This window comes from Symphalangus syndactylus, chromosome 9, assembly GCF_028878055.3.
Source record: "Symphalangus syndactylus isolate Jambi chromosome 9, NHGRI_mSymSyn1-v2.1_pri, whole genome shotgun sequence".
Taxonomy (NCBI): Eukaryota; Metazoa; Chordata; class Mammalia; order Primates; family Hylobatidae; genus Symphalangus; species Symphalangus syndactylus.
Window position 1 is genome coordinate 104,324,850 of NC_072431.2, and position 16,273 is coordinate 104,341,122.

The 16,273-nt window shown below is 47.9% G+C and overlaps 1 protein-coding gene across 1 annotated transcript in view; it reads right to left on the reverse strand.

Moving 5' to 3' along the window:
- Positions 1–16,040, reverse strand: part of NFE2L3 (NFE2 like bZIP transcription factor 3) — a 33,740-nt gene extending 17,700 nt beyond the window's left edge. The window contains exon 1 of the mRNA XM_055293607.2: positions 15,160–16,040. Coding sequence (XP_055149582.1) covers positions 15,160–15,729 — 570 coding nt within the window. The 5' untranslated portion in view covers positions 15,730–16,040. The remainder of the gene's footprint in view (positions 1–15,159) is intronic.
- Positions 16,041–16,273: the final 233 nt, after the last annotated feature.

Consider the following 16,273-nt stretch of genomic DNA (forward strand, 5'->3'; position numbering starts at 1 on the left):
GCTGAGATACAGAGTATGTTTTACTAGTTCTGTCATGTATTCTTGAGGTTTATAGTTCATGCTCTTTATTTAAAGAATAGACAAGTTAAACCCATCATTAAGTTACTTTTTATTTGTGAGCAGGTGACTTTTACCCTTGTGGGGCTGGGACAATTAAAAAACAAAAAGTACATTTTCACACCTGTCACACAGGAAGCTATCGTAAACTTGTGAGCTGGGGCCCTTAGTCACAACTAAACACCTACTGACTTGTACAGAACTGGCACCTGCTGGAAAGGCCTGCCCTACCACATCCCTCTGTGCTGGTAACTGACCCATCCGTGCTCTATAAGGATCCGGAATGTTCTCAGTTTGGGCCCTTTCACCAAAACTAGGTGCTCCTGTCTCTAAAATCCCATGTCTTCTAGGTTTTTTCTTATGGCACTTATCCTGTTCTATCTAAAATCACAAATTATATGGGTCTTTTCTTTCCTACTGGCTGTAAACATGATACCTGCCCTCCAGCCATTCACCTTTGCCACCCGCATAAGGAGCAGAGCGGAAGAGTCTTGCGCAAAGGTTTTCTGAATCAGTAATGTAGTGGAAAGGGGAAGAAAGGAGCAAAGCTGGGCTTTTCTTTTCTCCTTGCAAAGTCTCTGAAGCCCCTGTCAACTGGCAAGTGTGCCGCTTATGCTGTACTGGGATCTGAGTCATGTGGTAGAGGGTTTGCCCCTGAAAATACCCTTTGTGAACAGCCTCGGCTGCTTTAGCTAGGCCTTTCATTTATTCATCTGGAGGAGGAGGGATGGAGACCTGCTTTTACCTCTAGGGTTGGAAGAACCTTCAAAGAGAAAGAACAGTGTGGTGCCTATGAGAAGGATGACGTCAGAGGGAGAGTGGTAAGGCCAAAGCACTCTGAGGCCTGTCTCTAGGCTGGAGACAAGCTGGAGTCATCAGGGCTAGAGAGAAACATGGAGCCAGATAAAGAGAGACTGTGTCCTGTTTGGCCTGGGTGGTTTTTAATAGCGGTTTGTAATAACTCCAGCTTGTGTTGATTGAGCACTGGCTGTAGGCTAGGCCCTATGTACATTATCTCATTTAAGCTGCTCGGCATCCCTGTAAGGTAGGTATTGTTATTACAGAGGAGATAACTGAGACACAGAGAGGTTAAACAGCTTGCCTTAAGTCACACAGCTAGTAAATGACAGAACCAGGATTTGGCGGCAGGCATTTTTATTTCACAGCCAGCTCTTGGCCACAGTACTGGTTCTTGTTTGCCCTTCCAGGTCCATGTGTGTCCCTGAGCAACTCTAGGGCTCCTGTGCTGGCTGGCTTCCAGCTGGGTTCACCAGGGGAAGGCTAGAGCAGAACACAGGTGTAGCCAAGGGGGAGGTCAGAGCATTTCCTTCATGATCCAAGATGACAGCCCCTCATCCTGGGCTCCAGCAACTCCTTCCATCCCTTCTCACCGGGAGCGTCTGGGCACTCAAATGTCCCTGTCTGCCCCTGACCACATGGCTGTAAGAAGTCATTCATTTAAGTCTCTTCCTTTGAGCCATCCAGGGTGAATTCTTCCCCCCACCCCCACCACCCGCTCACTTCACACTGCATCACACAGATTACAATAGCAGTGCTGGCAGGAGCTGACCGCATACAAATCCAGTGAAACACCTGTCTGCTTGAATATTACTTTATCATGCAAAAACAGCTGGATACAATGCAAGGTATGGATCTCGTTGGATTGTGATTCAAACAAACCAACTATGAAAAATTACTCATGAGATAACAGGAAAGTTGAACAGTGACTAGATATGTGATGATTATTAAAGAATCCTGGCCGGCTTTGACAAAATTCAACAACCCTTCTTGCTAAAAACTCTCAATAAATTAGGTATTGATGGGAAGTATCTCAAACTAATAAGAGCTATCTACGACAAACCCACAGCCAATATCATACTGAATGGGCAAAAACTGGAAGCATTCCCTCTGAAAACTGGCACAAGACAGGGATGCCCTCTCTCACCGCTCCTATTCAACATAGTGCTGGAAGTTCTGGCCAGAGCAATCAGGCAGGAGAAGGAAATAAAGGGTATTCAATTAGGAAAAGAGGAAGTCAAATTGTCCCTGTTTGCAGATGACATGATTGTATATCTAGAAAACCCCATTGTCTCAGCCCAAAATCTCCTTAAGCTGATTAGCAACTTCAGCAAAGTCTCAGGATACAAAATTAATGTGCAAAAATCACAAGCATTCTTATACACCAATAACAGACAAACAGAGAGCCAAATCATGAGTGAACTCCCATTCGCAATTGCTTCAAAGAGAATAAAATACCTAGGAATCCAACTTACAAGGGATGTGAAGGACCTCTTCAAGGAGAACTACAAACCACTGCTCAACGAAATAAAAGAGGATACAAACAAATGGAAGAACATTCCATGCTCATGGGTAGGAAGAATCAATATCGTGAAAATGGCCATACTGCCCAAGGTAATTTATAGATTCAATGCCATCCCCATCAAGCTACCAATGACTTTCTTCACAGAATTGGAAAAAACTACTTTAAAGTTCATATGGAACCAAAAAAGAGCCCGTATTACCAAGTCAATCCTAAGCCAAAAGAACAAAGCTGGAGGCATCACACCACCTGACTTCAAACTATACTACAAGGCTACAGTAACCAAAACAGCATGGTACTGGTACCAAAACAGAGATACAGACCAATGGAACAGAACAGAGCCCTCAGAAATAATGCCACATATCTACAACTATCTGATCTTTGACAAACCTGACAAAAAAAAGAAATGGGGAAAGGATTCCCTATTTAATAAATGGTGCTGGGAAAACTGGCTAGCCATATGTAGAAAGCTGACGCTGGATCCCTTCCTTACACCTTACACAAAAATTAATTCAATATGGATTAAAGACTTAAATGTTAGACCTAAAACCATAAAAACCCTAGAAGAAAACCTAGGCAATACCATTCAGGACATAGGCATGGGCAAGGACTTCATGTCTAAAACACCAAAAGCAATGGCAACAAAAGCCAAAATTGACAAATGGGATCTAATTGAACTAAAGAGCTTCTGCACAGCAAAAGAAACTACCATCAGAGTGAACAGGCAACCTATAAAATGGGAGAAAATTTTCGCAATCTACTCATCTGACAAAGGGCTAATATCCAGAATCTACAAAGAACTTCAACAAATTTACAAAAAAAAAACAACCCCATCAACAAGTGGGCAAAGGATATGAATAGACACTTCTTAAAAGAAGACATTTATGCAGCCAAAAGACACATGAAAAAATGCTCATCATCACTGGCCATCAGAGAAATGCAAATCAAAACCACAATGAGATACCATCTCACACCAGTTAGAATGGCAATCATTAAAAAGTCAGGAAATAACAGGTGCTGGAGAGGATGTGGAGAAATAGGAATGCTTTTACACTGATGGTGGGACTGTAAACTAGTTCAACCATTGTGGAAGTCAGTGTGGCGATTCCTCAGGGATCTAGAACTAGGAATACCATTTGACCCAGCCATCCCATTACTGGGTATATACCCAAAGGATTATACATCATGCTGCTATAAAGACACATGCACACATATGTTTATTATGGCACTATTCACAATAGCAAAGACTTGGAACCAACCCAAATGTCCAACAACGATAGACTGGATTAAGAAAATGTGGCACATATACAACATGGAATACTATGCAGCCATAAAAAATGATGAGTTCATGTCCTTTGTAGGGACATGGATGAAGCTGGAAACCATCATTCTCAGCAAACTATTGGAAGGACAAAAAACCAAACACTGCATGTTCTCACTCATAGGTGAGAACTGAACAATGAGAACACTTGGACACAGGAAGGGTAACATCACACACCGGGGCCTGTTGTGGGGTCGGGGGAGGAGGGAGGGATAGTATTAGGAGATATACCTAATGTAAATGACGAGTTAATGGGTGCAGCACACCAACATGGCACATGTATACATATGTAACAAACCTGCACGTTGTGCACATGTACCCTAAAACTTAAAAGTATAATAAAATAAATAAATAAATAATCCTGGCCAGGTGTGGTAGCTCATGCCTTTAATCCCAGCACTTTGGGAGGCTGAGGCAGGCAGATCACTTGAGGTCAGGAGTTCAAGACCAGCCTGGTCAATGTGGTGAAACCCCGTCTCTACTAAAAATACAAAAATTAGCTGGGCTTGGTAGCGCATGCTTGTAATCTTAGCTACTTGGGAGGCTGAGGCAGGAGAATTGCTTGAACCCGGTAGGCGGAGGTTGCAGTGAGCTGAGATCGCGCCATCGCACTCCAGCCTGGGCAACAAGAGCAAAACTCCGTTTCAAAAAAACAAAAAAGAATCCTTGTGAATTTCTTTTAGGTGCGCTAATGGCATTGTGGTTATGTTTAGAAGGGTCCTTATGATTTGGGGATACATACTGAAATATTTACAGAAGGTTTTTGAGTTAATGGAGGTAGTGGAAGAGTAAGAAAGGAACAATGCTTGGTTTTTCTCTTCTCCTTGCTAAGAAATGTCTGGGATTTGTTTCAAAAGAATAGAGGGGCGGACAGAGAGGGCGAGAGTTAAAGATGAAACACGACCAGCCATGAATTGGTAACTGTTGAAGCTACATGATGGGGAGGGGGACATTATCCATCTCCATTTTCTCCACTAGTAATAAATACTTGATATTTTCCATAATAAAATGTGATATGGACCTGTAATCCCAGCGCTTTGGGAGGCCAAGTCAGGTGGATCACTTGAGCCCAGGAGTTTGAGACCACTCTGGGCAACATGGTGAAACCCATCACTACAAAAATACCAGAAATTCGCCAGATGTGGTGGTGCACACCTGTAATCCCAGATACTCAGGAGGCTGAGGTGGGAGGATCACCTGAGCCTGGGAGGTCAAGACTGCAGTGAGCCCTGATTATGCCACTGCACTCCAGCCTGGGCAACAGAGTTAGACCCTGTCTCAAAAAAAAAAAAAAAAAGTGAAATAGTCTAAACTTACTTCTTTTTTTTTTTTTTTGAGACGGAGTCTCGCTCTGTCACCCAGGCTGGAGTGCAGTGGCGCGATCTCGGCTCACTGCAAGCTCCGCCTCCCGGGTTCACGCCATTCTCCTGCCTCAGCCTCTCCGAGTAGCTGGGACTACAGGCGCCCGCCACCACGCCCGGCTAATTTTTTGTATTTTTAGTAGAGACGGGGTTTCACCGTGGTCTCGATCTCCTGACCTCGTGATCCGCCTGCCTCGGCCTCCCAAAGTGCTGGGATTACAAGCGTGAGCCACCGCGCCCGGCCCTAAAGATCCCCGGAGAAGGCAGAGAAACAGTTGAAAAACTTGGCAGACATCCTCTAGGTAGCTGAAGCTAAGACAGAAGAGGCCCATGTTCCATGGGGGCGGCAGTAAAGAGTATCATTTATGATTCATTTATTTAGTGTTAAATTATCCCAGCAGGCAGAATAGGCCAACTGGTCCTCAAAATACATGATGTTTTTGTATTTCTCCTTATTATGGAAAATTTCAAACAGATGTAAACAGAATACAGAATCATACAGTGCACTCTCCATGTAACTATTACCCAGTTTCAACAATGATCAGCACTCTTTTATCATCAATACCTTCACCCCTCCCCACTCAATTCTTCTTTGTTTTTAGGTAGGATTTATACACACAGAAATGCAGAAACCTTAGGTGCACACTTTGACGAATGGAGGCACCCATGTAACTGACACCCCAACCATGATACAGAACTTTTCAGAAAGTTCTCCCCACTGATTTTTTTTTTTTTTTGAGATGGAGGCCAGCTCTGTCACCCAGGCTGGAGTGCAGTGGTGTGATCTCGGCTCACTGCAACCTCCACCTCCTGGGTTCAAGCGATTCTCGTGCCTCAGCCTCCCAAGTAGCTGGGATTACATGTGTGTGCCACCATGCCCAGCTAATTTTTCTATTTTTAGTAGAGATGAGGTTTTGCCATGTTGGCCAGGCTGGTCTCAAACTCCTGACCTCAAGTGATCTTCCTGTCTTGGCCTCCCAAAGTGCTGGGATTACAGGCAAGAGCCACTGCCCCTGGCATTATGCATGAATTTTAAACTGCACTCATGTGCAAGCTAATTCTGCATTCATTGTTTTTGCATGCTAGATCCCCATTCCCCAATCTACCTCCACTCCCATCCAGAGAGATGTTCTTTAGAATATATTAGGAAATAATAGAAGGAGCTAGGGAAATTGGGCTTTGACTTTTAAGTACCTGGTAAGTCACTTTGGCCCCGTTTTTTAACTGCTCTGGGCCTTAAATTCATAGAAGGGCTTTCAGCCAGACTCTCCTTCCATTCAGGTATTGCTGGACACTGAGGAGCCCTGGGGGAGGAGCACCAAGGCAGAGGACCTTAAGCTTGGGATGGCACAAGAACCACATGGGGGTATGGAAAACTCCAGAGGTATTCATTCAGCCTGGTGGTAGATGGGTGGGCCTGGCAATGTGCATTTTAACTAGTGCCCCAGGAGGCTCTCATTTAGTCACTAGATTGCCCTTAGACCCTTGGAGAAACTCTAAAGAAAGGCAGGGCCAAAAAAAAAGAGAGAGAGAAAAGCTAAGAAATTAAGTTCTTCCTGCAGTTGAGCTTTAGCAGAACTTCAGTTGGCATTTAGAGTTCTGCCTCCTCAACAAGTCCAAGGCCTCCTTCACATGACAGCTCTTCAAATATTTGAAGTTGGTGATCATTATCCTTCCTCAGTCTGATCTTCTCAGCATGGAACTGCCCCAATTCATTCAACCATTTCCAGTATGACCTCCCCCTTGGGGAGGGAAGGGTTCCTTTCATGCTGAAGTGGATTCTAGTCTTTGGTAATTTCCTCTAGAAGACAAGGGGTGTCCTGGAGGTTTGACCTGGAGCTCAGAAGCAATAAAAGCGAATCATCTGTTGACGATCTATTATTATGCCAGGAACTGTACCAGCCTTTAAACATACAGTGTCATTTAATCCTCACAAGAACTCTTCAAGAAAGATGTTAATTGTCTCCATTTACCAATTTGGAAACCATGGTTTCCCAGGAAGAGGTGGAGCTGGATGGCGTGATGGTCAGTTTTAAATGTCAAGGAGCTAGGCTGTTGTTCTTAAGTCATTCTATTAAGTGCTAACCTGTGTGTTGCTCTGAAGGTATTCTGTACATGTGGTTAGCATCTACAATCAACCAGCTGACTTTAAGTAAAGGAGATTATCTTCAATAATCTGGGTGGGTCTCATCCAATTAATTGGAGAGCTTTAAGAGCAAAACTGAGGTTTCCTTGAGAAAGAAGAAATTCTCCCTGAAGCCTGTAGCATTGCAGCTCCTGCGGAGCTTCCAGAGTTTCTGGGTGCCCTGGAGAGTTTGAATTTGCCAGCCTTCCCAATTATATCATCCAATTCCTTGAAATAAATCTGTGTGTATGTGTGTATTTATTTATTCACATTCTACTCATTCTGTTTTTCTGGAGAACTCTGACAGATAAAGACAGGAACCCAATTCTCCCCAATTTCAAAAGATCATGTCTTGCCTCTGTGACTTGCCCACATTCTGCCAACCACCACCTGCAACTCCACCAAAAACAACTCAGGGATGTACCTCAGCCTAGGCAGGCTTCAGCTGCCCAGAATTGTATTTGAATATTAACATAGATCCAGCCGGGTGCGGTGGCTCACACCTGTAATCCCAGCACTTTAGGAGGAGAGGCAGGAGGATAGCTTGAGCCCAGGAGTTTGAGAACAGTCTAAGCAGCATGGCAAGACCTTGTCTCGGCAAACAAATTTTTAAAAAATTAGCCAGGTGCAGTGGTGCATGCTTGTGGTCCCAGCCACTTGGGAGACTAAGGCAGGAGGATGGCTTGTGCCCAGAAGGTTGAGGCTGCAGTAAGATATGACGACATCACTGCACTCCAGCCCGGGTGACAGAGCAAGACCCTATCTCTCAAAAAAAAAAAAAAAAAAAAAAAAGCAACAAGATTTTAAGAATAAACTCTTCCTATCACAAGGCTGCCATGAATGAAACAGACTTTTGTTTTTACCTTTGAAGTTTTATAGTGAGCAGGACGTATGGTTTACTCAGTGCTTAAGAACAGTGACCTGTTCTATTCCTAGCAAGGTCACTAACTTGCTATATAACTTTAGGCAATCCCAAGTTTCACCACTTGATTAATTATAATGCCAGCCTGAAAGTCTGCTTTCCACTGCCCCCATCCACTCAGTCAGTTGGCATTAAATAGTCAGATGGCCCATCAGGATTTCAGATCTGACCTACTTTCTAGTTGAGACTCGGGCCTTGAAGGACCCTAGACACCTTCACACCCGTGGTATCTTTGAAGTTCTGCAAACTCAATGTCCTGAATGGTAAGTGCTCAACAGACAGACACTGGCTGAACTGACCTCTGCTCCTAACCCTGTCCCTGGGTGCTATTTCAGGTGAAAGCCAAGACCCAGTCTCCACACTCCAGCCACTGCAGTTCAAAGGAGAGGACACCAAGTCCTATAGAAGAAATGTTACAGAGTGCAATAGGGCTCAAAGGGAAGAACAGGAAATGTTTTATGGATAAGGTGATGGTCGAGCTGAGTTTGAGAATTTAACCATAAAAGACTTGAGAGGAATGAAAGGAAGGCATTCCGGGCACAGGTAAGAACAGAGTAAAGGGCAGGAGATCATGGGGTTGCTTGGGGAAAGGGATGGAGAAAGTTTCCTCCTGGAAAGAAGGCTACATGGAGAGGCCCAGCAAGAGCAGCTGGGGGCTGGGTCACATAAGCCACAAGGGCAGCCCTGAATGACAAAATACTGAATAAGTAGGCAATGGCGAGCTAGAGGAGGCATCCCACAAAAAGCAGAGAGGTGAACCAAGGTGTGCTTTGGAAACCTGCACCTGACAACACAATGGATGGGAGTAAATTGGGGAAGAAGTGGTACAAGCCCCACCTGAATTATTAATACTGTATCAACCCTGCTCAACTTGCACTATCTCATTCAATCCTCACCACCACTTCCTAAGGTGCTCTTACTATTCCATTTTACAGATAAGGGAACCAAGGCTCAGAGCACTTAAGAAGTGTGCCCCAGATCACACAGCCAGTGTGGCACTGGGATCTTCCCCAGCTGGTCTGACTCCAGGGCCAGCACACAAGACCCCTAGACCAGCCTGCCTCAAGTCAGGGCTTGGGTCCTGCATGCTAATTTCCCACTGTCTGGGTTGAGAAGTAGGGGTCATGCAAAGAAGGAGAATGATACAAGAGACTTGGCAAAGATGATTTCTCCGTAACCTACTAATGGAGGGGAAATACTGACTGGAAAAAGATGGTTTGAGCCAAGCTTCCCCAGGGTTGCACATCAAGCCAGCAAAACCCCAGATTTTCTCAGGAGCACACACCAAGTCCTATGCAAATGATCCTCCATACAGACCAGCTGCTTTCAGAAACAGCTCAGTTAGCTTTTAATCATAAGCAAGCTGAACACCCCAAGAATTGACGGAAGGAAGATGGTGATTGTTATAGATTGAACTGTATCCCCGAAATTCATGTTGAACTCCCAACCCCCATACTTTGGAAACTGGGTCCATTGCAGATGTAACTAGGTAAGTTAAGATAGGAAGGAAGGTAGACCCTTATCCAATGACTGACTGATGTCTTTATAAAAAGGGAAATTTGGCCAGCCTGGGCAACATAGCAAAACCCTCGTCTCTACAAAATTAAAAAATTAGCTGGGCGTTGGCTGGGCGCAGTGGCTCACGCTTGTAATCCCAGCACTTTGGGAGGCCGAGGCGGGCGGATCACGAGGTCAGGAGATCGAGACCACGGTGAAACCCCGTCTCTACTAAAAAATAACAAAAAAATTAGCCGGGCGTGGTGGCAGGCGCCTGTAGTCCCAGCTACTCGGAGAGGCTGAGGCAGGAGAATGGCGTGAACCCGGGAGGCGGAGCTTGCAGTGAGCCGAGACTGTGCCACTGCACTCCAGCCTGGGCGACAGAGCGAGACTCCGTCTCAAAAAAAAAAAAAAAAAAATTAGCTGGGCATGGTGGCAGGCACCTGTAATCCCAGCTACTTGGGAGGCTGAGGCAGGAGAATCGCTTGATCCTGGGAGGCAGAGGTTGCAGTGAGCCGAGATTGCGCCATTGAATTCCAGCCTGGGAGACAGAGCATGATTCCATCTCAAAAATAAAAAACAAAACAAAACAAAAAAACCCCAACAACAAAAAAGGGAAATTTGGGTACAGACATGCACGTAGGGAGAATGCCATGTGAAGATGAAGGCAGAGCTCAGGTGATGGAGAAGAAACCAAGGAATGCCAAAGATTGCCAGCAAACCACCAAAAGGCAGGAGAGAGCTGTAGAACACTTTCTCCCTCACATCCCGCAGAAGGGCCAATCTGCTGACACCTTGATCTTGGACTTCTTGCCTCCAGAACTGTTAGAGAATAAATTTCTGTTTAAGCCACCCAGTCTGTGGTATTTGTTATGGCAGCCCTAGCAAACTCATACAGTAACTTATGACATCCTTTCCCATACAAAGACAATAGTGCACCTTTACAACTTCCTTTAGTAAACAAAATGAAAATCCCACTGTGAACACTTGTCATAAACGCAATGTATGTAATTATTACAAGACTATTTCCGTAACATAGCTGTGAGTTAAAAATGGGCAAATGTCTGAAATTTCATCTCTTGTCCATTGCCCAGGAGTTAGGGACTACTTTTTATTCTGAAATGAAAAACAATTTTTACTTTAACAATCAAGGACCTTCTTTCTCTTTCCTTTACTCTTAGAATTAAATATTGAGGCCGGGTGCAGTGGCTCATGCCTGTACTTGAGCCCAGGAGTTTGAGACCAGCCTGGGCAACATAGAGAGACCTTATTTCTACTAAAAAAAAAAAAAAATTAGCCAGAAGCAGTGGTGCGCGTCTGTAGTCCCAGCTACTTGGGAGGCTGAGGTGGGAGAATCGTTTGAGCCCAGGAGGTTGAGGCAGCAGTGAGCTGTGATGGTACTACTATACTCCAGCCTGGGAGGCAAAGTGACCCTGTCTCAAAAAAAAAAATTAAATATTGACTGGATCAGATTCTCTCTGTGCCCTGAAGAAACCAGCCCAACAGTTTCTTTTCTTTTTTTTTCTTTTGAGATGGAGTCTCGCTTTGTCACCCAGGCTGGAGTGCGGTAGAGCGATCTCGGCTCACTGCAACCTCCGCCTCCCAGGTTCAAGCTAGTCTCTTGCCTGAGGCTCCCGAGTAGCTGGGACTACAGGCACGTGCCACCACGCCCGGCTAATTTTTAGTATTTTTAGTAGAGACGCGGTTTCACTGTGTTAGCTAGGATGGTCTCGATGTCCTGACTTCGTAATCCTCCTGCCTCGGCCTCCCAAAGTGTTGGATTACAGGTGTGAGCCACCACGCCCAGCCCAGCCCAACAGTTTCTTCAAACTGTTAATCAAGAGGTCTTACCAGACCCCTCACCCAGCAGAGGGTCTCTGTACCAGGATAGGAAACCACATCAAAATGACCACAAGCCCTCTCAGTTTCAAAGTGGCAACAGCTCTCTGAAATACTGAAGCTGGCTGTAGGCAGCTGTTCCATACGTTTACCCATTCAAATCTACAAAAACTGTTCATTTCTTTGTTTAACCTGTGTGTTATTTGGAAGAATGCATGCTTCATCTGTTGTGAATGACTGTGGTTATGAAGGGAAGCATGTCAGCCCTGGGGAATTCCAGAGTCAGTTTTCAGATCATGATAAGCCCCAGTAAGAAGTTGAAACCAAAACAGTACTCCTTTTGATACTTGGAAAATCCCCTACTCCAAAATGTTTTTGCATATGTACATAAATTATGGAAAATTATACTATAAAACTCCTGCAACTCAAATGTAAGCCACTGGAATTATCTATTTTTTAAAATTAAAAATTATGTTCCTATGGGACAAAGCACTTCGTCTCTTTGAAGTTAACAGTAGCTAACATTTACTAAGCACTTAAGTGACAGGCAAGTTCTAAGCCCTTTACATGGAATGAACTTTTTAATTCTCACATCAACCCTCTGAGGTAAGCACCCTTCTGATTCCCACTGTGCAGGGGGAGAGAATGAAGCACAGAAAGGATAAGCAACTTGTCCAAGGTCACAGACATGGTAGAGCTGGGATTCAAAACCAGGCAGTCTGGGTCTAGCATACCCCACTTCTTTAATAACCAACCAAACTAGATATGCAGACAAAAAAGCCAAAAGGAATCCAGTGAGTGGGGACAGGTGAAGGAGGGTGGGTTAAGGACGGAGGGCAGAAGAGAGCAGCTACAATCCAGGCACCATGCTGCCCTTCCCATGGGCTTTTCCCACTTAATCAGCACACCTCCCTCTGGAGTACACATTCCTCTCCCACTTGACATGAGACACTGAGGCTTGGAGTGATTCTAGCAGCTTATGGGAGGGCATACTAGCAGGTGATACTCCCAAACCCAGGTCTAGCTGACTGCAAAGGCCAGTGTTGTTTTTCCAGCCCATTTTCTCCCCAAAGTCATGGTTCCAAACTGCAACCTCCTCATTATGAATGGCACAATCTAGCACTGGAGAGTGATTAGCCTGGGCAGTGGGAGGCTGAGTCACCCCATCCCAGATGCACTGAGATGTCCCAGATGTCCCAAGAGCCTGAGTACAGTGTAGGTACTTAATTAATGTGCCAGTCTGAGAGTCAAGAGACTCAGGCTCTGGTCCCTGTTTTTGCACTGACATGTGGCTTTAGCCAAATCCCTAACCTGGGCTTCTAGTTTTCTTCTTCTTCTTCTTTTTTTTCTTTTTGAGACAGAGTCTCACTCCATCACCCAGGCTGGAGTTCAGTGGCACAATCTCGGCTCACTGCAACCTCCGCCTCCCAGATTCAAGTGATTCTCGTGCCTCAGCCTCCCGAGTAGCTGGACTACAGGCACGTGCAATCACGCCCAACTAATTTTTGTATTTTTAGTAAAGATGGGGTTTCACCATGTTGCCCAGTCTGGTCTCGAACTCCTGACCTCAAGTGATCTGCCCGCCTCAGCCTCCCAAAGTGCTGGGATAACAGGTGTGAGCCACCGCACTCAGCCCTATTTTTCTTAAGTACAAATTGTATATAAGGGTGCCTGGCCAGTGCACCACACAAGGTTGATGTAAAAGGCAACAAAAGTGAACTGGCCGTGACAACTGTAAGGCTGATTTTTGCCAGATTGAATGTAACCAGGTCATCCCAGCAGTGAACATGGTGCACACATGCCAGCCCAGCCAGGAAGGCGCTGCCAGGAGAATGGTTCTCGGGGAACTTCACTCTCTCTCCTAGGAAAGCTGGATTCAGAGCCTCCACAGCGGTTTGGCTGGCCCAGGCTCAACAGCTGACTCCAAGGCAGGCCTGCTAGTCTAGGCCACCCACGGTGGCTCATGCCTGTAAACCCAGCACTTTGGGAGGCTGAGATGGGATGGGTACTTGAGCCAAGGAGTTCGAGACCAGCCTAGGCAACATAGCGAGACCTGTCTCTACAAAAAATCAGCCAGTATGGTGGTGCACGCCAGTTATCCTAGCTACTTGGGAGATTGAAGTGGAAAGATTGCTGGAGCTGGGGAGGTTGAGGCTGCAGTGAGTCGTCATTGCACCTTTGCACTCCAGCCTGGGCGACAGAGCAAGACCCTGTCTTTAAAACAAAACAAACAAAAAAACAGCCAAGGGAAGGCCACTTTGTCTCCCAGGTGATGCCGGGGGGTAAGTTTCTGAGGACTGAACAGCTTCCTCTCTCCTCCCTCCAGGTCCCTGTGCACTTTGCACACAGGTTGGCATTCAGGTGTGGGTGGCAGAGTGCCATCTGGTACAGCATCCAGCACTAGGTTTCAACTCTGTGTTACAGAACCAGGAATGGTGGTAGGGCAGCAAGTACTCACTTATTAGAGGGCAGAGCATTTAGGTGAGACAGACCCCATGGGGTCCAGATTGGATGAGTGAGCGGGGAAGAACCTCCCACAGTATATCCTGAACACAGAAGGATCCCTCCAAGACTCTCACTGGCCCCCACCCCAGTGGTTCCGGTCCCCAGGAAGAGGAAGGGCTCAGATCAGCATAACAGTGAATCACCGAGCACTTCCACACAATGACCCCTCCAGGAGGGTGGAGAAGCTTGTCTGGCAACTGCCTACACAAACGGCAATTCTGAAGAGCAACAAACAAACCAGTTTAGCCCCAATTCCCATTTTGCATAAGAATGCGCCCCACAAAAACAACACCTGAAGAACACTAGTTGATCACCACTGGTTGATCGATACCAGTTGCAAACACTAAAGTTTGAGCCGAGACAGAATTTTAAAAGTCCCCTGGAAGGAACTTTGGGTAAAGTGGTTTTGTGGAAACTGGTGTTAAAGTGTCGTTAGACTGAACTCAAACGTTCCATGGGGAGCACCAGATACTTCAAGCAACAGATCTTGGTAAACTTGGTTTTAGAAAGAAGTTAAGCCAGAGAAGGGTTTGGGCCCATAAACCAAAGGGAACTTGTTAGTCACTAAGTGACTGTCAAGATGCCTGTTTTCTTTATGCTAATAAGAGGTTACACAAAGTCCAGGAAGGAGGATTGCTAGGTGCAGGGGATGGTTAGGTCACAGGGGGACCGCCTGCCGGCTGGCCTCGAAATAGACCCTGACCATGGCTCCTTAATCCAGGGAAGCAGCAAAAACGAACAGGAATTGGGTTGAAATCAGGGCGAAGGCCCTTGCGTCAGGCCGGGAGAGTCGTTCTTAAAAACGTGCATCCTCCCAGAGGTCACAGCCTCCTTCACATCGTCCAGGTCGGGCACGGGTCCCAGAGAACGACATCCCAGTGTACATGAGGTACTGAGCGAAGACAGTGGGCACTGCTTCTCCCCTCCCCATCCCCGAACTACTCTTGCCAGTCATCAAACACAAGGAAAGGTGTTCTCTACAACCAAACGGATGATTTCGTCCAATTCTTCCTTAAACACCTAAAAACCACAGCGACAGCACTAGTAGCCCTTTATTCGGAATCAGAGCAGCATCATCTGCGAACCTGCAAAGCCCAGGGGCTAAGGGTGCCAGGACACAGCGAGAGTGGCCCCTGCCCAGATCCGACACAAGCCTCGGGGCTCCGGGCGGCGTGGACGCCGCACTTCACTCGTTTGCCGCTCTGCACTTACCTCGCTCGCACATCCGCCAGCGTCCGGCACCTGAGCCGTCGGTTCCGCGGGTGCCTCATCCTCTTCCCCGGTGTCCAAGGGGCCACTCCGAGCCGCTCGGGGGTCCCCGCCGCCCCCCTGCACAGCCTGGCTGCCGCCGTCCACGCTGGCGCCGGCTCCTCCGGTGGACGAGGCGGCGGCGGCGCCGAGCAGCCCGTGGGCCTCGTCCGCGCTCCCGGCAGCCACGCTGTGCACCAGCCACGCATCCACCCTGGTGCGAGGGATGAAGGGGACCCCGAGCGCGCACACCTTCCGGAGCAGCTGGCCCTCGGGCGGCGCGGCAGGGTCCAGCTCCCGGCCCTTGGGGTGCAACTGGCCCGCGCGCCCCCACTCTCCCGAGGCCGAGAAGGGGCTGAGCGCGTAGGCGGAGCTGGCCGGGCTGCCCAGGAACAGCAGCTCGTCCTGGAGCAGGGTGGGCGGCGGCAGCAGCAGGTAAAGATCTAGGTCTACGCGGAGCCCCGCCAAGCTCAGCAGGAGGGTGAGGTGCAGGAGGCCGCCGCCGGCCGACCACCACCGCTTCAGGTGCTTCATCGTAGCCGCGCGCCCGGGAACGCCCCTGCCGGCGCCCGCGGGTCCCGGCGCCCCAGCCGCCGGGGTGACACGTGCGGACCCCGCGCGCCGCCCGCACCTGCCTGGAACCCAGAGAAGCGAAACAATGGACCGGGGCGCGCGGCGGCCGTCGCGGGTTCCCGGGACCGGGCACAAAGGCGTTCCCTCGGCAGCCGGCACCGTTCCTGGCACCACCGGGGATCGGGAGAAGCGAAGGAGGAGCCACCTGCGCGCCGAGCCCGTTCGCCCGGCCGCCTGCAGCCAGGCGCTGTGGCCAAGCTCCGCCCCGGGCCGCGGGCGCAGCCGACGGGAACACGCCCCCTGCCGCCCCGGGCCCGCGCCCGTGGGAGGGGCCGCGCGGGGCGGGGCTCCTCGAGCTCAAAGCCTCTTTATGTCCGGGGAACGCAAGGCTTTCTGGGAGCAGAAGTTGTTCTGGGCACCAAGTGGCCCCTTGCCACCCTGTGGCCGTGAGCTGGGCCATCCTTGCTGAAAGCCAAGGGCGGGAGTTGGGGTGGAGGGCTAGGTG